We start from the raw sequence: 22,037 nt of genomic DNA, 5'->3' as shown, positions 1-22,037 counted from the left end.
ATGATTTGCAAACTCCATATTGATTAGAAACATGGAACTGTATTAGAATTAATACAGTATAGTAAAAATGTGCTAGTGGTAGTTTTTGCTATTGCTGTCTTCATTTTCATATATAAGCAGTAAAGTCATCAGAAAAGGGGCAGCTAAGGCCCAAATCCCATAGCAAAGCTTTTCCATAGTGAAATACTTTCTAATATAACACATTCAAAAATAATAAGCTATATGTAACACTATTAAGACTTATGTAAAGATTAGAAAGAGCATTCATTTTATTCATGATTGCCTTTTCCAGACTTCCCATTTTTTGTCTGATTTAGTCATTGTTTGCTGCAAGCAGGAACAAAGAATGAAGGAAAAAATTATGTAACCAAAATGAAAAGTTTGAGAATCTTTAGAAATTTCATCTGAAAAGACTATCTCATCCCTAGAACTGGAGTCTTAAAACAATCTACTTTATAATTCTTATGTTCCCAGCCAATATGACGCATCCTGGATGGAAAGATATGTGTTTCTTAAGATTTCTGTATCGTTCTGGTTGGAGTAGTTACCCAGCCTTGGCTTTTTGAAAAAGTTCAACCCCCTGAGAAGACGATTAGGGCAAAACTGGAAAATGAAAAAAACAATGGTGGAAGAACAGTGTATTATCATAAATTTTATTAAGCTAGAAGCTATCAAGCACTGTAGTGCTGTCAGTTTTACTGAAATATTGGTGAGGAGGAATTGGATAGTGATGTATATTAATGTACCATGGTGCACGGTACAACTTTATATTCTTATGTAATATTATACAGAATTATATTACAGAATTAAGCAACCATTTATTTTCGTTACCAAAGGGTTATATTGGGGTATATTTTGTTTTGCTCTATCCTTGGTGGGACACTGTGTAAAATAGAATGATCTTTCTCATTGTCAATCAAAAACTTTGAAAAACAGATACCTTTTAACACTGACATGGTCTCATCATATAAATAAAAGCTTCTTAATTTTGATGGTCTCATTCTTGACTGCATTAGACAAAGCATTTCAAACATTTGATAAGACAGACTCTTCTTTCACCAATTCCATTTAGATGAGACCCTCAGAATAGGTGTGAGTACCGTATATACTCGAGTATAGGCCGACCCGAATATAAGCCGAGGCACCTAATTTTACCCCAAAAAACTGGAAAAGTTATTGACTCGAGTATAAGCCTAGGGTGGGAAATGCAGCAGCTACCGGTAAATTTCAAAAATAAAAATAGATACCAATAATGTTTTTGAATATTTATTTCAAAGAAAAACAGTAAACTAGCGGTGTATTCAATGAAATACTTCACTCACCTCATGATGCTGATGTCCCGCTGTGATGATGATGTCCCGTGCAGCCGCGGGAGCGATGTCCCACCTCCTATGACACACGGCACAGTGATTCCTATCATTGGATCACTGTACCAGAGGAGGTGGGACATAGCTATGTGGCTGCTTGCCATAACAAGGAGGAGGTGGGACATCGTTGCAGAGCGGCAGGAGGGGGAGGAAGGGGAATCGTAAGACAGCCCTGCATTACATTAGAACGTGAGGAGGGGGGATGGTGCGGTGTGCGCTGCGCGGCAAACTGACACAGAGGGAGGGGAAACTCACAGGGGCACTGGGCCATTCACGAGTGTCACCCAGCGGCATGGCCCCGCCCCTTTTTCTCCTCCATTTCGGGCAAATTTTTCACTGACTCGAGTATAAGCCGAGGCGGCTTTTTTCAGCCCAAAAAGTGGGCTGAAAAACTAGGCTTATACTCGAGTATATACAGTAATTGTGGTTCTCTGTCTATATAGGGATGCAATTTCAATGGATATGTAATGAGGACAGTGTTGCACCCTTTTTCCTCTTCTCAGACTTTCTCAGTCTGTTAAACATTCCATCATTACATCTGGACATTGGCAGGAATGGGATATACCTAGCTACTATTGGCTCCTTTGGGCTAGTGTAGGTATCTTTCCATTTGATCACCTACTGAAATTAGGACCTAAAAGGTGGATTATGTGATATCAGAGACTATGACTTTTCAAAATCATATTCCTCCCTTCCAGATTCCCTTCATAGTATGCCCACTGGTATAGCAGCTGTTGTGGAATGTTAGTGGCACTGGTGTATGTGCTTCCTTCCACCCATGCGTAAACTGCTGATATGGGTCTCAACATACCACAAAAGGTGTATGGTTTAGGTAGAAGGAAAATAATTATCCTGCCCCAGTCAGTGCCACACTTCTGGAGCAGGTTGGCAGGTTGTGCATGGGAATAGGGAGAAACGAGGTTGATTGAAATGCAGTATATTGGCAGGTCCTATTGGATGCCAGGCTGGTAACACCAGGACAGTTCTGCAACTTCAACTAGTGCTACCTATGATTTTCCCACACAGCTGCTGACATGTCATCCAGGGGAGATCATATGTATGGTATCTGTATCAGCAGATCAACGGTGTTGGCACTCACTGAATCTTTCTGCTTAATCAAATACTACTATTCCATGCATACAATCTGGCAGTATACTGCACTGGAGATCTCGAGGGAGAAAAACGAGAATATTGGAGGTGGGTAAGGGCTTTCCAATATACAGGAGAGCATTTTCTGCTTTACTGGGGCTTTCTCCAAGTGTCTGATCTATGAAAGACTGGTGCCTATATACATAGCTATAAGACCAGGAAAGTAAGAATGACATGCATTTTAAGAAAGCAACTTTAGTACTGGCTGTACCCTGAAAACAGCATCATATTTACCCTGAGTTAACTAAGGCAGTCTCTCTTAAACTTTTTTTTCCGTATCTTCAGCAGTTGCCTCTTCTGGGATAAATATTAAAACACCTGGTTCTTCACTCTCCCACAGTATCTCACAGGAACTGTTTGACAGTGCCACACCCTTCATTATGTTATTGCCATGGACCAGGCGCTGTAGTTGATCTCTGGGGTGGATAAGGCCTTCCTAGCAAAGCAGAAAGATTTAACCATCCAGCATCCCTGCTCTCATCTTTGGTCAAACCCATATCCTCCCGCCCGCCCCCACACAGCCACCTTATGTTAAGGCGGGAATTGGTGGATGCTTTCCTCTCTGGCAGGGAAATCTACCAATAACTTGTTCCAAAGTAAATCGACTCTAACTTGCTTTACAGTGATTTGTTAGGACCATGCAACATACCAGTCTTGTTAATGAGGCAAAGTAAAGACCGGCTATGTTGATGGAGAAAATTCTTAGTTCTCCTTCATGCAATGGAAGACAGCATGTTAAACTAACTGAGTGTATGCTATGCAATGACAAGAACATATGGAATAGATGTAGCATGTGTATTCCTGCCATTACTGTTTCTCAGAAGCTGTAGCACAGAAAAGCCGGGGATGCTTTCTATGTGTGGTGATTAGCATTGATAGAAAAGACAAGGGTGTGCTATTTATATCAATATAGATTATTTTTTCTCAATTCTGTTTCAAATTAATGACCTGAAGAAATCAGAAAAAAGATATACATGTAAACTGTTTAGCTAAACTTGAGCTTTAGCTAGACATCCCCATGTAAATTATTTAGTAAGGTATAGAAGGGGAAAAAGGGGGGAAAATCAGTGATACGTTACTTAGCTGTAAATGAGAACAAATTACTCTATGTGAAATATATCTAATTTTTACCAAGATCGGTCTTCAGATGTTTTAATACAACTGGTAACAGAAGGTTGGATAAATGAAATGACTAAAGGTTCCTTGAGGTAGGTGATGCTGCTGCAATCTTGAAATACATGTCCCATCCTCAAAAAGCAATTACTTGACCTGGCTGTTCTGGATAATCACTTTTCTATCTCCAACGTTTCTTTATAGGCAAGATTGTAGATAAGGTTAGCCCAGCATTTAAAGAGCATTCTGGATGAAACAAATTATCTAGATCCCTGGATCCAGTCAGGATTCAGGTTTGGGAGCAAACTGGAAAGCTCCTTACTCATTTTTGTGGATGATCTGTGTCAGGACTCATGTAGTTCTCCCCAACGCCCAAGAAACTGGAGATTTCTTAGCAGTACTCAGTATCATTGATCATGGTGTCCTTTTGGACCATCTGCAAAGAAACAACCAATTTCATTGTATTTAAGTACAATGACAATAAAGATTATACTGATCTTGGTCACTATTCTACAGCAGCGTTGCTGCTTCTGGAGTGATTCTATTCTTCATTGGTTTAGGAAGGGAAGCTAAGGCCATCATTTGGCCCTTTTCACAATTCTTTTTCATCTATAAATTCACAGGAAGAGACCATCAACCTCTTAGGGCAATTTATTCCTTCTATATTGATGAAAGCCAGTAATATATATCATCTCAGGCTGACTAGGTGATGTGGTGGAAATCTTGATCTAGTACCTGCAGGTTGTGTGACCCTGGACAGTCTAAACCAGTGGTTCCCAATGTGGGCCCTACATCCCATAGGGGGGCAATTTGATTTTAGTGGGAGCAATTTGAATCTTGTTTAAACCAAGTTAGTGACCTTTTAGGCTTCCTCCACATGAGTAGAGTTCACTTTTTGAGTAAAGTATGAATTATATGTCACAAGTTGGGGGGGGGGCATCAGGATTTTAGAGATGCTTCGGTGGGGCGTGGCCAAAAAAAGATTGGGAACCACTGGTCTAAACAAACTCAAACTGAATTCCAGGAAGATGGAGTTACTCTTGGTATAAATACTGTTAATAATAGAAATTATATGTTAATTGGAGTCAAAGAGCATCTATAAATTATTCTGGGAAAAACAGGTTCATGATTCTGCTTGGAAGAGGTCTAAAGAAATAGAAACTGTTTGAAACTGATTTCTTCTACCAACCACAGCAATATTTCTGATGTGATGTACAGTTAGTTCCATGAGAAACACACTTTGACTTACACCTCTTTGCAAAATTCATGTCTTCACGTCTGTCACGAACTTCTTCTGTGATTCACCCAGGGAAAAACAAAAGTTGGTATGCACAAGTTTATTTGAGGAGGATTTGGGGCCATGATGCAAGGGCATTGCAGGAGAATGTGCAGTTGTTGTTTTTTCATCCTGCCACCACCAAGTTTCCTCACCAGAGGTCCAACTGTGGGAGATGTCTTCGGTGAAAATATTTCCCAGAAAACATGTTTCTTCCCTCTCTGACTTTGCTTTCTTGTCTCTCAAGTTGTGGTGGTGATCTAATAGCATTTTTCTCTCTGCATATTTTGGCAGCGCCCCACCTCCTGGCAGACCAAATTGTCTGAGGAAAGTGAAATGCCTGCATATTGTTAACCCTAGACGCGTGCCGATTGCAGAGAGAGACTCCTAAATACCCAGAGTGGCACTCGATTGCTGTTTTGTCTTCTTGGGCTTCTCCCGACCGAGGGAAATAAGGTTGGGGGGAAAGATGGAAAACCAGAGAGGGAGAGGAACGATCGGGCTTGCACGTTTCCAATGGCATTACGTGAACAAATAGAGAATCCGTCTGCCAGAATGGGCTTGTGTAACTTTGCAAATGTGCCAGAAACTTTGAAATCCCTCATCTCCTCCCCCTTTCCGCCCTTCCTCCATTTCTCTCCCTCTCTCCCACTACTTCATTCCAGACTTCAGCTAAAGCGAGGACGAGGCGAAGGCTGCTCCTCCTCCCCAAACCCATCTCCCTGCAAAAGAGAGCACTGGGAGGAAAAGAAAGAGAACGACGGGGAGTCCCTCGCTTTGCGCAAAGTAAGTCGGAAGTCGGCAGCTGGGAAAAGAAAAAGAGGAAAGCCGCCAAGTGTTTCTTTTAACCTAACAGAATAAGAGAGTTGGAAAGGGACCTTTGAGCGAGCTCCCCTTCCCCAGTCCTGCAGCGTCGTCGAGTAGAGGTCCCGCTCGCTTGTGAGAGACCCACGCCGTCGCCATGCGTCTCCATTCCCGGACTCCGCTTCTCCTGGGCCTTGCCCAGTTGCAAGCGTGTTTCTTTTGGAGTTGCCTGCTGTGGCTGCCGGCGGACGGGATGCCACCGAGGAATCCGCCACCCCTTCCTCCCGCTGTGTGGAGGCAGCGGATTCAATGGGAGAACAACGGGCAGGTGTACCGCCTCCTTAGCGTCGGCTCCCAGTATCAACCCGCGCGGCGTAGGCTCAGCCCGGAGCCCGCGCAAGGCGGCCACGTTTTGCTCCTCAGGGGCAACGACACTGCTCCTCGCAGGGCGCCGGGAACCGCTACAGGCGGAGGCGCCACTGCCACCCGAAAACCGGAGGCGCAGTACTGGTTTCAAGCCGGCTACGAGCAATCATCCGACAGAAATGGCACGGGAAGGGGCCGAGGAGGACCGCAAGGGAACCCCGCGGAGAGCGCCACCGCCAGGACGGGCAATGGGACTGGCTTTTCTCTAAGCAATCTCCGGCAGCCGCCCCGCGGAGACGTCATGGTGGGCGATGACCCGTACAACCCATACAAGTATACGGACGACAACCCTTATTATAACTACCATGACACCTATGAGCGGCCCCGACAGAGAGGCCGCTACCGGCCGGGGTACGGCACCGGCTATTTTCAATACGGTAAGGGCGCGCATTTCAACCAGACACAACAGGCGACGGGGCAGGCTTGCCTTGCCTTGCGGTCGCCAGCAGCTTAAAAGGAACGGGGTGAAAAATTGCGCGTCTGTTCTAAGGAAGTTTTTAAATATTCTGCACGCAGATACCGAATTAGCCGTCAGAGTCTGTAACGGTGTCCCTCCAAAAAGCGAGCTCCTACCCCCACCCCCAGATCTAACCCAGCCGCGTGGCAAGTCCCTCCCTTCTCGGCAGCCTGCGGGATTTCACCTCGACCAGCCCCACATCCTCCGATCACCATCTAGTTCCAAGTCTCGCCCGGTAGTCGGTCGGGATTTTGCGCTAAAATATAAGATGTTAAGAGTAAAGTAATGCAAAACAAAAGGATGCTGGGGGCTAGAGAGAGGACTCATTCTAATAGAGCAGCAACTCTTCGGAAGTGGAATTTATAAGGGAGAAAAGTATTAATTATTAGGAGTGGATCATTTTCTTAGATGAATTCTAGTCCTTTTTGCATATACATTTATTAGAACTTAATCAGCTTGCCCTTGACTTTAAATGTGACTATTCCCTGGCAAGAAGAAAACTTTATAGGTATGCTGGTCAAGGATACTTGTATTATTTCAAGTGCTGCTATCTGGAAGGTTCAGCGATGGGACTGAACCAAACTTGAAAAGTAGAAATGTAGGTCTCCTAGATAACACTCAAATTCAAGATAGGCTGTTGTTGGCTTCATTTTGAGGCTCATGTTTTTGTTGTAATTTAGTTAATCTAGCCTACTTTGTTGATCAGAAAGGTGGGCAGTTCGAATCCCTACCGCCATGTAACTTGTCCCAGCTTCTGCCAACCTAGCAATTCGATAGCATATAAAAATGCAAGTAGAAAAATAGGAACCACCTTTGATAGGAACAGCGTTCCATGCGCCTTTGCCGTTTAGTCATACCAGCCACATGGTCACGGAGATGTCTTCGGACAGCACTCGCCCTTCAGCTTTGAAACGAAGATGAACACTGCCCCCTATAGTCAGGAACGAGGGGAGCCTTTACCTTTAGCTTACTGGATATTCACAGCCTTTTGTTTGAGAATATTGTTGCCTTAGACAACAAACATAATTTATTGTTCTGGACACATTTCTGGTATCTGGCAACTTATTGTTTTCCTCAGCTGGTGGCCTTATGAGGAAAATGCCTTTATGATACATAAGAAAAATATTTTACAGGATCATGTGGTATAATAGTTCCAATCTGGAAGACACATTTTATTTTAATGTTTCTTTTGATCGTCTGAAAAAGTTATTTTTGGTCTTAATAAATGACTGTGTACAGTATGGGGTTCCCATTTGTCACACCATGACTAGAAACTGCAGCTTTGGCTGCCTTTTCCAAGATTAAAATTTGTAGATGTTTTCTGGGCCTGATCTATTTTGTGTATATTTGTGTGTGATTTGATGCACTGCAGGGTTGCCAGATTTGGTGCCAGATCCTTATTACATCCAAGCAGCAACTTATGTCCAAAAGACGTCCATGTACAACCTGAGGTGTGCTGCTGAAGAGAATTGTCTAGCTAGGTAAGTACAGGGATGGCTTTGATTTCATATTCTCCTTTAATACCTGTTGGATGGAAAGATTATTGAATAAGTTGCAGGCTTTCCCTAAAGATTTTGGGGGAGTACAACTCCCAGTATCTCAATCTTTCACTATGTTGACTAACTATTACTCATTTACTGATATTACTATTCTAGTAATCCTTATATATTTGGAGAGCATTAGATTGAAGAAGGCCAAACTTTAGAATACAGGTTTATAAAAGAATTAACATTCTGAGGCACATATTGTTTGATCATTATTGTTTTGTGCCCAGGGTACATTATAAAATATTTTGAATTGCACTGGTAACTTAACAAGAGGGGAATAGACATGATTTCAGTAGAATTTAAGCAGTGGAGAAAATTCCTTTACTATTTCAATTCATAAAACATGCTGTTTTTATCAATGTCTGCTGAAAGCTTGATGACCAAGCTACATAAGGTTTCCATGGTTTGATTGTTTAAGAATTATTTTCTTACCAAGATCTGTTTTTCATTAACCCAGAGCTTTATTAATTTTTGAAAAGAAGGCCTTTATTGAGCACATTGCTGTGTACACAGCAGAAGAAAGTAATTTTAAAATTGCTGTTTGATTATTGTAATTTGCACTTATTTATCAGCTATCTCCCTACTCTAATCTGTTTTTTAACTCATTGCTTTTCAGCATCTAGATTAATTGATAATCAGATACCAAATAACAATCATTGCAGTTCATTTCATAATGAACCTGTGATCGAATGCATACATGTGGAAGTAAGTTACATTAAATGCAGTGGGGCTTTCATAAACATGCATTAGGCTAAAGCTATGATAATACATGATACTAGGAATCAGCAAAGCTTTCAGAGGGCCTTCAGACCGAAGCATGTCTTATGAATGAAGGTAAATATATGTGTCCCAGAATAATGTTGCAAGATGCAATCTAAGTCAGTCTCCAGGACCGACTTACTCTTCCAAGTTGATAATGGACTGTTGAGTTCTCAGGCTTCAATCATTTCACTGACTTTTTTGTCCCTGTTCACCCAATATTCATAGTAGCTGTGAAATTAAATGCATGTCCTTGCCCACTGCAGTGTGAGGCTACCAATGAGTTCAGGTCTCGTTGGTAGCCTCACATCGTAATGAACAATGAACATTCAATTTCGCAAGTACAATGATTGTTGGGTGAGCAGGGACAAAAATAGCCTGAGAAATGGATCCTTTGTCAGTCAATAGAAGTGCTGATCTACCACCAGCCTATCAGGTACAAAAGAGCCCAGGGTGCAGTGGCACAGAGAAACAAAAATGACTTAATAGACAGAATTAAACACCCCAAATGTGTAAAAGCCACACATAATCAGGAATACAATGCATAGGACACCGCAGTGTACTTATTCTGGAGAGAAAGAACTACCTTGATGACAGGCTCCAGCAGGAGCCCAAAGGCTTGGAAGAATAAATGTTTGGTCCCAGTGGCCAACATAGATTGGATCCTGCAAAGCACATCTATCTGAAACTTAGAAGTAGCTGTGCCCTATACAAGGTTTGTACTGCTAGTTTGAAAACTGTGTCTAGTTGTTTGCTGTTTAATCTGCAGAGACACACAACTGGTAAAGGTAATGTGTCTGTAGATAGCTACAGTTCCTAGACACATATGAGAAACACCAAGGACAGTTTCCAAAGGAGACAACAAGGTTTGAAAAGTTGTCACTGCTTAACCGCTAAAAAGCTTTAATTTGTGAAACACTGCTTTTGAATCCTTTGCACAGGCTTAATAATAGACAGACAGATGGACAGAAAAGAGATATTTAAAATTAAGCCCAATTGAACTGAATAAGACTTGCTTCCAATAGAGAAGTTGCAATCTAATTTATGAACAGAGCTCTAACAACCTACACATATTTGATTTATGTTTGTCCATAGCAATTGTAAAAGAATGCCCAATAACATTTAGAGCTAAGTTCCAAATATTTATTTTATAACTCAAACTAATTCAAAGCAATGTTAGTCTTGATTTGATTAATAGTATACTTGAGGCAGGTACTTTTTCTTGGATATAATTGTAAATCTATATGGATTTTATTTTCAATGGAAATGGAATTAAACTGCAGATAAAACTAGGAATATCATACGATTCAGCTATTTTTTTTGTTTTTCTTTTAATCAGAAAAATTATTGACAAAACAAATGAATTCTGCTGAAATAGATGGAGAAGAAAAAAGTGAAGGATCATGGGGGAGGGGGGTGTCAACAACAGAAATAATAGGAGAAGAATCTGTAGAAAAATTGGACTGGTTGCCCAATCTCTCCTTAAAAGCCTTCAGTATTGGAGCAATCACAAGTTCTGGAGGCTTAACTGTAAGGAAATGTTTCCTTAGTTCTTAATTCCATAATTTCTGAAAGAAACAGAAAACCAGAGTTGCTCAATGACTTTATTCAAAGGAAGAAAATTAGAAAAAAGTGTTCAAATGAATCTGTCCACCATAGCATTTGGCTGTGTTTTATGTAGAATGAAATAAAAATGGAAATATTTTATGGTCTTAACTTTATTTTTGAAATTATGAATACTGATATCGAAGAGATTGTTATACTGCTAAGAATAGTTCCACGTTTCCTGTAAATGAAAGTCTGATTCAACTAAAAAAATATCCATGTCTTTGTTATCTAGAAAGCATGAGAAACATCAATTAAATTGCACAATATTTTTCTAATGTAGACATTCCATAAAAATTGTTTAGCAGCTTTACACTCTTAAAAACAGTGGCTTTTCACTGGGTTGAATCCTTGTCAGTCATGCTTAAGGTGGACCATTGCAATTAATGGGATTTATGTTAGTCCTGATTAACTCCCCGCTGTTTTCACTGATGAAACCTGATGAATTCCAAGAGGATGTATTCAATTATATAACAATATAAATGTGACATTTTAAACTAAGATCTACTTGTTAAACAATTTCGGTCTTTTCATATGCATATTCTTGCAGCTCAGCTTACAGATCAGATGTTAGAGATTATGATAACCGAGTACTTCTGAGATTTCCACAGAGAGTGAAAAATCAAGGTACATCAGATTTCTTACCAAGCCGACCACGATACTCATGGGAATGGCACAGCTGTCATCAGTGAGTGAAGTGTTCAATATGGCACTTTTAAATTATGTTCATTTCTTATTTACTGCTTTTGTCTGTTCCACTCTTCTTGTTGTTGTGTGGAAAACATCAAAATAACTTGCCTGCGTATCACTTGTTGCACAGCTTCTTTTGTCTTTTCCTGGGTTGCACTATGTAAATTCAGGAAATTCCTGAAGAAATTGTCAATAGATTGGAATGATAACTCACCTATCTTCTCTGAATAACTATTTTCCTTTGATTTATGGTTTATGGTTTTATGGTTTTATTGGGATTTATATGCCGCCCTTTTCTCTGAGGGGACTCAGGGCGGCTTACAACCACAGGGGAGGGGAAGTGCAAGGTCAAAACAAAACAATTGGTGAACAAAAGAAAAATAATAAAACGCAACTTTCATTCAGCAATCAAACACTCGGGCGGGTGATTGGAAATCTATTCCCAGGCCTGCTGGGAGAGCCAGATCTTGAGGGCTGCGCGGAAGGTCTGGATCGTGGTGAGGGTGCGGATCTCCATGGGGAGCTCGTTCCATAGGGCCGGGGCAGCAGCAGAGAAGGCTCTCCTCCGTGTGGTCGCCAGTCGGCATTGACTGGCTGATGGAATTCGGAGGAGGCCTAGTCTGTGCGATCTAATTGGTCGATTTAGGGAGGTAATCGGCAGAAGGTGGTCTCTCAAGTACCCAGATCCACTACCATGGAGTGCTTTAAAGGTGGTCATTAGTATCCTGAAGCGCACCCGGAGACCAACAGGTAGCCAGTGCAGCTCGCGGAGGACAGGTGTAACGTGGGCGAACCGAGGTGCGCCCACTATCACTCGCGCGGCCGCATTCTGGACTAGCTGTAGTCGCCGGATGCACTTCAGGGGCAACCCCATGTAGAGCCCATTGCAGTATTCCAGTCTAGAGATCACAAGGGCTCGAGTGACTGTTGTGAGGGCCCCCCGATCTAGGTAGGGCCGCAACTGGCGGACCAGGCGAACCTGGGCAAATGCCCCCCTGGTCACAGCTGATAGCTGGTGGTCAAAAGTCAGCTGTGGATCCAGGAGGACTCCTAAGTTGCGGACCCTATCTGAGGGGTATAAAATTTGACCCCCCAGCCTAAGCGTTGGTGTATTAGCCAAATTATTGGGGGGGAAACACAACAGCCACTCGGTTTTATCCGGGTTGAGCACCAGTTTGTTAGCACTCATCCAGTTCTTAACGGCCTCCAGACCCTGGTTCATCACGTCCACCGCTTCATTGAGTTGGCACGGGGCGGACAGATACAATTGCGTATCGTCCGCGTATTGATGGTATTTTATCCCGTGCCTCCGAATGATCTCGCCCAGCGGTTTCATGTATATGTTAAATAGTAGGGGGGATAAGACCGAACCCTGGGGTACCCCACATGTTAGGGGCCTCAGGGACGATCTCTGCCCCCCGACTAACACCGACTGCGACCTGTCCGAGAGGTAGGAGGAGAACCACCGCAGAACAGTGCCTCCCACTCCCACCTCCCGCAGTCGTCGCAGAAGGATACCATGGTCGATGGTATCGAAAGCCGCTGAGAGGTCAAGGAGAACCAGGATGGACGCATAGCCTCCATCTCTGGCCCTCCAGAGATCATCGGTCAATGCGACCAAAGCGGTTTCTGTGCTGTAACCAGGTCTGAAGCCGGACTGGAAGGGGTCCAGATAGCTAGCTTCCTCCAAGGCCCGTCGAAGCTGAAAGGCCACCACCTTCTCAACAACCTTCCCGATAAAGGGAAGGTTGGAGACAGGACGAAAGTTGTTTAAGATGGCTGGATCTAACGATGGTTTCTTTAGGAGGGGTCTCAATAGCTCAATAAAGGAGTATTTTAGATATCAAAATGAATTGCTGAGTTTAATATATAAATGGTGCATAATTTGGGTGTAAAAATGACAATACTAGAATACTAAAAATAACTGTGGCACCAATAATCTTAATGTTTGCATAAACTTTAATGCTAACCAAATTTAATTGAAAAGAAAGAATAAATTACATTTAAATATTGTAATGGAGGCATTACTGGATAAAGGTATCTAATGTAGAGTCCTTTTCTTTCTGTGTAAATATGAATTATCTGCATGTAAAAATACTGCAAAGAAAATGGTTAACTTTATTTTTTATTATGAAAACACTAGCAAAAATCGGAATATAGCTTTTGAGCCTTACCAACCTTACCAATACTGCGATATTTAAAATTTGGGAAAATATTATTTTCCTTGTTGGCTTGTTGGCCCAAATTATTATTAAGATGTTGATTCCTGGTGTAATAAGTTAAAGTAACTTTGACTATTAATTTATTAACAGACATTACCATAGCATGGATGAATTCAGTCATTATGACTTACTTGAAGCAAGCTCACACAGTAGAGTAGCTGAAGGACACAAAGCAAGCTTTTGTCTTGAAGACACTTCTTGTGACTATGGATACTATAGGCGATTTGCATGTACAGCCCATACACAGGTAATGTATAATTATTAATACTACAATTTTAGATAGAATTTAGATTAATATCAGGTATCAATTTCTACTCACTACGAAACTTTGCATTACAAAGAAGTATATCATGGACAGTTTCATACCTTTTGAGTTAGTTTTAAAGTGCTTAATCTACCAGAAAATAGTTAATAGAATGAATGAAAACTAATGTTTAAATTCCTTTAAGTTCCTTTAGAAATGGTGAGTAACATCTTTCTAATCTATTGCCAGATAGAATAGTGTAAAATAGAACAATCCTCACTTTATGACTAGTAAACCGGCTGTCATGAATGGTTGTGCTGTTGCCCCCAAGATCACATGAGTATATGTTGGGTGGGTCAGCATTATGATTGGTCACAACATTCTGCGGTCACATGACTGGGATTTACAACATTGTTTGCTGGTTTCTGACATTTGCAGTTTCCGGCAAAAATCTCCTATTAAGATGAATGAGTTAACCATTGGCTACCAGCTACATTTGTTTTATGATCACTGTATTTGCTGAACAATGTCCACAAAAAAGGCTGGAAACTACTTCCAGTCATGAGTGCCCTAACCTATGACTATAATGTTTTATGACCATCATTCCAGGCTTAATTACAGTAATACAGTAAGTAAGGGACTACCAGTATCCTTAATAGAATAGTACAAAGAATGCTATCCACGAAGAGTTGCTCTGGTGATCTTAGTGTACGTTTTCTTAAAAATGAGCAACAGTTCCGGATAATCTTCTCTCAGAATAAAGAATGAAAATAAAAATCATAGGACTGCATAATTACTTAGCTGAGTGTTTTTCAACATCGGCAACTTAGGATGGGTGAACTTCAACTCCCAGAATTCCCCAGCCAGCATTAAAGTTGCTGAAATTCAGAAACACTGACTTAACTGGTAAACAGAGATAATTGATGATGGATGAAAGAAGTGCATTCAGAGGTGGGTTGCTCCCGGTTCAGCTGATCTCTTATGCTGTTGACGGCATGTTTCTGCACATGCGCAGAACAATAGTCAACTGCGCATGCACCAGCAACGCACGACCAGCACGCACGTACAACAAACCAGTACCGAGCAGTATAGAAACTCACCCCTGAGTGCATTGTACTCTGCACAAGAGCAGCTTTCTTTGTTTTTGCAATTTGTTTTAAGCAACTCAATTTTTTGAAACTTGAATTGAATTGAATTGAATTGCATTTATTATATTTCTATGCCGCTCTTTTCCCCGAGGGGACTCAGGGCGGCTCACAACTCAAGTCGGGGGGGGGGGGGGGGTAGGGGATACAAATAGGGCAAAAAAGACATGGACAGACAATACCACAATTTAAAAGCGACTCAACAGACACACCATTCGAGCGGGGACAGGAACTCATCAGCCCCAGGCCTGTTGGAACAGCCAGGTCTTGAGGGCTATGCGGAAAGCCTGGAGGGTGGTGAGGGTCCGATTTTCCACGGGGAGCTCGTTCTAGAGGGCCAGAGCAGCCACAGAGAAGGCCCTCCTCCGGGTGGTCGCCAATCGACATTGGCCAGTGGATGGAATTTGGAGGAGGCCTAATCTGTGGAATCTAATTGGTCTATTGGAGGTAATTGGCAGCAGGCGGTCTCTCAAGTACCCAGGTCCAATACCATGAAGGGCTTTATAAGTGACGACTAGTGCCTTGAAGCATATCCGAAGACCAATAGGCAGCCAGTGCAGCTCGCGGAGGATAGGTGTAACGTGGGTGTACCGAGGTGCACCCACAATCGTTCGCGCGGCTGCATTCTGGAAAAGCTGAAGTCTCCGAATGCTCTTCAAGGGCTGAAGAACTTCCACATAAGCCTGAAAAAAAGATGTGGATGTTAAGAATTGCTTTAATTTTAATGAGTAAAATTGCTAATATGAACTTTGAGTTTGTAATAGTTTGCTCACCTCCTTGGTGCATTGGCTTAAAGAAAATAACAACATTATCATCAGCTTAAGCTTGTATCCTTCTCTCCTTAGTATTATGAATTATTTACTTACAGTATATACTCAATACTATCTATCAGTGTTTCATGAATGTTATTTTTATTAAATATTAATTTAAATAATCAAATAATAATATAAAACGTACTACAAATAAGTATTATAGAACCAGTTTGGTGTAGTGATGAATGCATTAGGCTAGATACCAGGAGAGAATGAATTCTCGTTCTGCTTTAGGCACAAAGCCAGTCATAAACTGATTTTGGGCCAGTCACTTAATCTCAGTCCTAGGAAGTTAGCAATGGCAAACAACTTCTAAAATCTTGCCAAGAAAACTGTAAGGGGCTGAATGAAAGAAAGAGCAAAGACCATCTTATTATATCATTTACATCAAACCAGATCTATATTTGCAAAAATCTAATAGTTATGTTCAATATTACCTAAAATTTAAAAGCAACATTAATAGTGAAGGTAATAGACCATAGTTCAGATTTCTTATGTTAGGATCCTTTTCAGGTGAAAATTACTTACATTCTCTCTTCTTTTATTTTGACTTGCTATAGACTTATCTTCCTGTTCCTTCATACATTTTTCAGCAGCATTGCTTCAGTGTTCTCATAGCTGATAGGACTGTATTGCATCATGATAAATTTAAACAATATCCCTGACTATCTTTTGATTGACACAGCTTACAAGCATATTACATCTGAATGCAACCAACAATATTTAGTCTTTACAGCATGTATCTCACAATTACAAATAAGTAACCAATTGTATCAAGCCTTAAATATAGTACCATACTTGGAATTTTAAAAAAGAATTTATCTTCATCTCATTTTAAGATGATCATTTTAATAGCTTCATTTTATGAAGCATTTTTCTCAGCAATTCCTAGAGACTACAGCCTGATTCCAAATCTAAAAAATATATTCAGCTGCCAGCATTCAATATACCCATGACCTTCCTTTCCGTAGCCAAGACTGTTCTTGCCAAGTGACACAAAGTCTGTGACTAAACATTATACTTTCCCTAGAACCAGTCAAAATATCACTTAGAATAATTTCATGGTAGAGAAAGGAACCTTGTAAATTGGAAATTGTGAAGACCATATAGGTAGCTTAAATGGAGCTATCCATTCAGGGTATTCAAACATAATAGCAGTTAGAGGACAGCACATAAACATCTGTTTTACTAGCTTATTCCAATGGATGTCACTGTTTGCTTTTAGACCAGCTATGGGGAAGTATTAGACTTTAAATACTTAAAGAAGAAAAATCTGCCAGTATTTGAAGACTGTTAAAGGCTCTAGATAAAATAGACCAATAATCTTTACAGAAAAAAGTGACTATTTCTTTGTGCTACGAGTAATATATGCTTATTATACTGTACTTTTAAATGGTGATTATCTCAATTTTTTAAAAAATCAGCATTACATTTCTAGGGGCTGAGTCCTGGTTGTTACGATACCTACAACGCTGATATAGACTGCCAGTGGATTGATATTACAGATGTTAAACCTGGAAATTACATTTTAAAGGTAATCACATTTCATTAATTAGAAAACCCAAACAGATTTAGTATTATATGAAACCTGTAAAGTGTGTATTTCTTTTGTAGGTTAGCGTCAACCCTAGTTACTTGGTACCGGAATCAGACTATTCCAACAACATTGTACGTTGTGATATCCGTTACACAGGCAATCATGCATATGCCTCTGGGTGTACAATTTCCCCGTAAGTTTTTGTTTGTTTCTCTCTAGTATTTTGCAGTAGTACTAGCAAAATGTAGCATGAACGTAGAAGTGCATTGTAATGACAGGAAGTATGTAAAGTACTTTTTTAATGAAATTGGCAGACACAATGTTCAACTAAAGTTATGTGCTTTACTTCTATAACAGATTTATGTACTTTTTCCTTCCATACTATGGCTACTCTTTTAAGGAGAATTCTACATTGAACTTAATATAATTTTTCACCCAACCAGGGGCCTAATATTTTTGAGCTAGCTATGGTTCATATTATCCTTCCTTAATAATTGCTTTAGAAAATACTTTGCAAATTAAATTGTCATCTAGCATCTGAGGGATGCCAGGTTGGGAATAACAACTTTCTAGCCAAAGCCTCTCCTCCCCCACAAAAGTTCGTATGATTGGAAATTACACTCATTTTAAAAGTAAAATGTTTATTGTCCCCAATAAGGTGGAAGTTGTTTTAGGAAGGGGCTTAAAGGCATGGCGTATTGGGGGCGTACAGCATTGTGAGTTAACTTATGAAGGAAACGTATCTGCTTTAAGAGATATGACTTGGATTGAACCTGGTGAACTAGGTGTTACATTCTAGGCCCCTACATGTTTTAGAGTACTATGCGGTGTTATTGTGATTTCACATATCTGGAACTGGGCCTATGTCCGCCTGTATTTTATACTTGTTTTGGTTTCATGTTAGATCCATTCCATTATAAAAATGAAATTGCCAAACTTTCATTTTTTCCATAAATCTGTCTTAATTGAGTGGCCTAGAATGAACCTAGAATAGTGCCAGACTCGATTTTGTTTGCCAAAGCATAATACTCAAATTGGATTGTTTGTGAAATGTAGAAATCCTGTTTTGAAACTTTAAAGGGATTGGTACTTTCCTACTGCTGCATGAATTTTACAAACATCTGCTTTTATTTCTAGTTCCCACTGACAAATCCTTAAGAGTAGCATATCTATTAAAAATATAGATCATTGTCCCAATTATGACCTGCTTTGACTTTCCCACTCAAAATCATGTAATTATACATGATCTTACAGAATACCCTTGTAGTTTAGTATTTTCCATTTTTCAGCATGCCTACATCTACAAACTTTGTATTGTTTCTGTGTGAATATTTAAGTAGCTGCCTAAGCATGGCATTTGCACATCCCAGATTTACTATTAATCTTTCAGTAACTAAGATGATTTATAATGTAACTTGATTTAATATCTCCAGAGCTAATTTCCATATTGTTTCCCTTTAATCTTTAATTTGCATTCAATAATTTAGCATTTGGCATCTGTCAATATTGCTGCTACATACTATTTGTCAAATAACAAATTGAAAAAAATCACTATTTGTTTGAAGGTAGTGGTTGGTTTACAGAACCACTGGAGGAACCATCCTTTTTTTTGCTGCAGCTCTTGTTAGTGCCCCGTTAGTCACAGTTCTATTAGCATAACTATAAGAATTTGACATTTTTGAAATCTTAAAATTTGTTTAAACACTGGAAATTAATTTGAAAGAAGCTAAACTTCTTTTAGAATCAGATTTTTTTTTAAATGGAAAGAGCAAATGTCTTCTCAGTCTACTTAGATTAGTTACCAAAGATTTACATGGATGGATATTAAGTATGGGAAAAAACATTCAAAAATGCTTGGTGAAGCATATTAGCACAAACCTAGAAGTGTTTAAATAGCTGCATTCTTTAGGTTTGTTTCAATTTCAAAGGCTGCCCGTCTGTGCTGTTGTTCCCAGCAGAATGTACAGTTAGTCCTTGACTTACAACAGTTCACTTAATGACCATTCAAAGTTACAACAGGTCTGAAAAAAGTGATTTATGACCATTTTTCAGCATTATGGCCATTGCAGCATCCTCAGGGTGAAGTGATCAAAATTCAGATGCTTAGCAACTGACTCATAGCCAGATTCACTCAACAACTGTGATACTAACTTAAGAACTGCATTCACTTAACAACTGTGGCAAGCAAGGTTGTAAAATGGGGGAGCTCCTCATTTAATGTCTTATTTAGCAACAGAAATGCTGGGCTCAATTGTGATTGTAAGTCGAGGACTATCTGTATATGGATGCACAGATGAGCAAGGATAGCCTTTAAAGCAGCTCTGAAAGGCTCCTAAAAGATGCTACTATATTACTACTCCTTGCTTTTAGGAAGGACGTTTTATTTGTGCCAATGCAGATAGTGAACTATCTGTTTAGTGCTTCTGTCTGCAGTCTTCATAAAAACAATTTAAGCAAAAGACAATTATCTAACAAGGGTAGGCAAATTAACTGAAATCCAATTCAGATTAATAATCCAGTTTGAATTTTTGAGCTAATATCAGTTTTAATTGGAAAAATGTGTACATAATCAGAATCATTTGAACTTTCAGATTGAATTGTTTTGATTAAAAAAATTCTAATGACTCAATCAAATCTCATTCAAATTGAATTTCTATACTGGAATTTACCACATTCCTAATAGCTAAAATAGTTATTGTATTTTTAAAATTGTTATTTGTAATTTTCTGTGCAGCATTCTGTTCCTATTAATAAACTTGTTTTTTTTTTCTATAGATACTAGGATGAAGGAAAATTGGTTTACTGATACCCAAGGTTTGGAGATGCAATTATTTTATAAACTGAATAGGATGTAAACACTTTTGAAAAATGAGACGGATCAGAATATATACAAAGAATTTTAATCTGACTCTGAAGCATTAAAAACTTCTTCAAAATGAAACACTTTTTTGATTCAGCTATTCAGCTTTTGAAGCCAGTGAGACAATGGTACTCTATAGAAAGAATAATGAATTCTAAAGGAAGTTAACGTACTTCTATAAATATCTTTTCCATTGACTACTGGAAATCAGTATAATATTTGAAAGTGCTTTTTAGAAATATAAATGGTGCTAGCATAGGCAGATATCCAAAGAGTTGCTTTCAATTCCATTGCATGGTTGAGGCACGTCTAATGAGAGTTTACAGTTTAAACTGTAGGCCCATTGCTTCCTAGTATCATGGAAGTCTTCTAACATCTTTTTGCAATATTTGTTGTTACCAACAGTCAATGGTACTAGTGTCCAAATCCTCTGGGATTATAGAATAATTTTATAGTTCTTTAATATGCAGTCGTGTAATACTGATTGTGAGGAATATAGAAACGAACTCTAGTTGTGGAACAAATTGGTAGGGAAGATGAAGTTTCCATAAATACCAAAGCTTCATTTTTTTTGTCTAATAGATACAAAAGTAGTAGGCTTCATTAAAGGACAGATATATGCTTAAAATCTGATTGCATATAAAATGATTCTATTTTTAAAACTAGCAGGCAAATAACTTTAAACCAAAAAGTATATCTATTTTAATACATTGCTTAGAATATTAAAACACCAGATTTGCCTATTTCCAGTGCTTCCTGCAGACTGCTTTGCATTTTATCCCCCCCCCCTCCTTTCCTCAACTGGAAAGTTTCAATTACAGATGTTGGAAAGATTTTGAATTACAGATGTTTAGAAACCACTTCCCATGAATTGGACTTGGATACCAGATTGAAAATGATATATGCTCAGGAAAAAAAAGGCTGAGCTCATAAGCTTGATGCTTCATGTTGTGTTCCATTATAAAACTAGTTTCTAGCTACATGGGGTGGAAAAAAAATATTCAGGTGAAATCATAAAATGAGCCTTACCCAGATTTGTCTGTGTACCTCATGAACATACAAGAAAATGTTCTTTTAAAATGTTCATTTAGGAAATCAAAATGAATTATTTTATACATACATGAAAGCACAGATGTGCTCATATGAACATATACTCAAGCTTGTTACCACCTGCATTAGCAGGTATTATACAAACTTGGAAATAAAGTTGTAATTCAAATTTCTACTTGGGATATTACATGGACCAAAACAAATTTGAACCAAAGTTAATTGTACTAAGGAATAGTAGTTCAACTTACTGGTAAAGGTTGGATTTTTCCTCAAAATAGATATATAAATCCTTGTTCATTGAATCATCTTGACATAAAATTCTTAAATTGTGATATACATGCTATTATATGACATGTAACATTTGGAATATATGAAATATTTTTTGTGGAAAGTTTTTATAGTCTGAATCTGAAACATTTGGGTGCTTTTTAAGTTTCATTGTCCAGTTGTCTGTGATGAGATTCCTTTCGATTCTAGAGCAAATTTCCCAAAATCTGTTCTGGAACACCTATGACTGTATTGTAAAAAAATTAGCAATTTACTATCATCCAATGAGCACTTAAATTGTTCCATCCATTTAGATTAAACATTTATTCTATCATTCAAGCAATGTGCCCACAAATCTGTGGACAAAATCGCAGGACTGAACCCTTCCTATCCACTTGTCAAGGCCTCATCATCTTTTTGATGGATGTTGAACTGCCAGTCCTGTTCATATTCTCAATCATACATTAACATATGTTGCACTATTATGTCAACCACTTGAAATGTTTATACCTAAGCTCCAGTTAAAAAAGAACCCAGACTTTTGTAGCAAGGAACTGAACTGGTATTGTGACACCAGTAACTACTTAGAGGACACTCCCTCAGGAAAGTTGCTGATCTTTTCTCTAGTAATGTAAGAGATAGCTGGCCTGACAATTGAGTAACTTTACGATACAGGATCACAATGTATAAGATGCATTTTTCTTATG

General features: G+C 39.3%; 1 protein-coding gene across 2 annotated transcripts; it reads left to right on the top strand.

The window, feature by feature from the left end:
- The first annotated feature begins 5,564 nt into the window (after nucleotides 1–5,564).
- Nucleotides 5,565–21,278, top strand: LOX (lysyl oxidase). 2 transcript variants are annotated; one of them, XM_014055992.2, is made up of 7 exons: nucleotides 5,565–6,512; nucleotides 7,965–8,073; nucleotides 11,054–11,191; nucleotides 13,506–13,662; nucleotides 17,055–17,150; nucleotides 17,231–17,346; nucleotides 19,929–21,278. In XM_014055992.2, the coding sequence occupies exons 1-7, from the start codon at nucleotides 5,867–5,869 to the stop codon at nucleotides 19,933–19,935; spliced, it is 1,269 nt and encodes a 422-aa protein (XP_013911467.1). In that variant the 5' UTR covers nucleotides 5,565–5,866; the 3' UTR covers nucleotides 19,936–21,278. The 2 variants fall into 2 exon arrangements, with proteins under 2 accessions (XP_013911467.1, XP_013911468.1); XM_014055993.2 differs by lacking the exon at nucleotides 19,929–21,278 and having other exon boundaries at nucleotides 17,231–17,350.
- The last annotated feature ends 759 nt before the right edge of the window (nucleotides 21,279–22,037 follow it).

The sequence above is a fragment of the Thamnophis sirtalis genome, unplaced genomic scaffold (assembly GCF_051295495.1).
Source record: "Thamnophis sirtalis isolate CommonGarterSnake01/CBP01778 unplaced genomic scaffold, rThaSir2_p1.2 scaffold_5, whole genome shotgun sequence".
Lineage (NCBI taxonomy): Eukaryota > Metazoa > Chordata > Lepidosauria > Squamata > Natricidae > Thamnophis > Thamnophis sirtalis.
The sequence above is the reverse complement of the archived record's forward strand: the minus strand, read 5'-3'. Positions and strand labels throughout refer to the sequence as shown.

Bases quoted from the DNA above. Each gene is read 5' to 3' on its own strand.
- LOX (XM_014055992.2), top strand. From the start codon at position 5,867: ATGCGTCTCCATTCCCGGACTCCGCTTCTCCTGGGCCTTGCCCAGTTG. The intron at 8,074-11,053 runs GTAAGTACAGGG...ATATTCTTGCAG, and splicing joins GAAGAGAATTGTCTAGCTAG to CTCAGCTTACAGATCAGATG. The intron at 17,151-17,230 runs GTAATCACATTT...TTTCTTTTGTAG, and splicing joins CTGGAAATTACATTTTAAAG to GTTAGCGTCAACCCTAGTTA.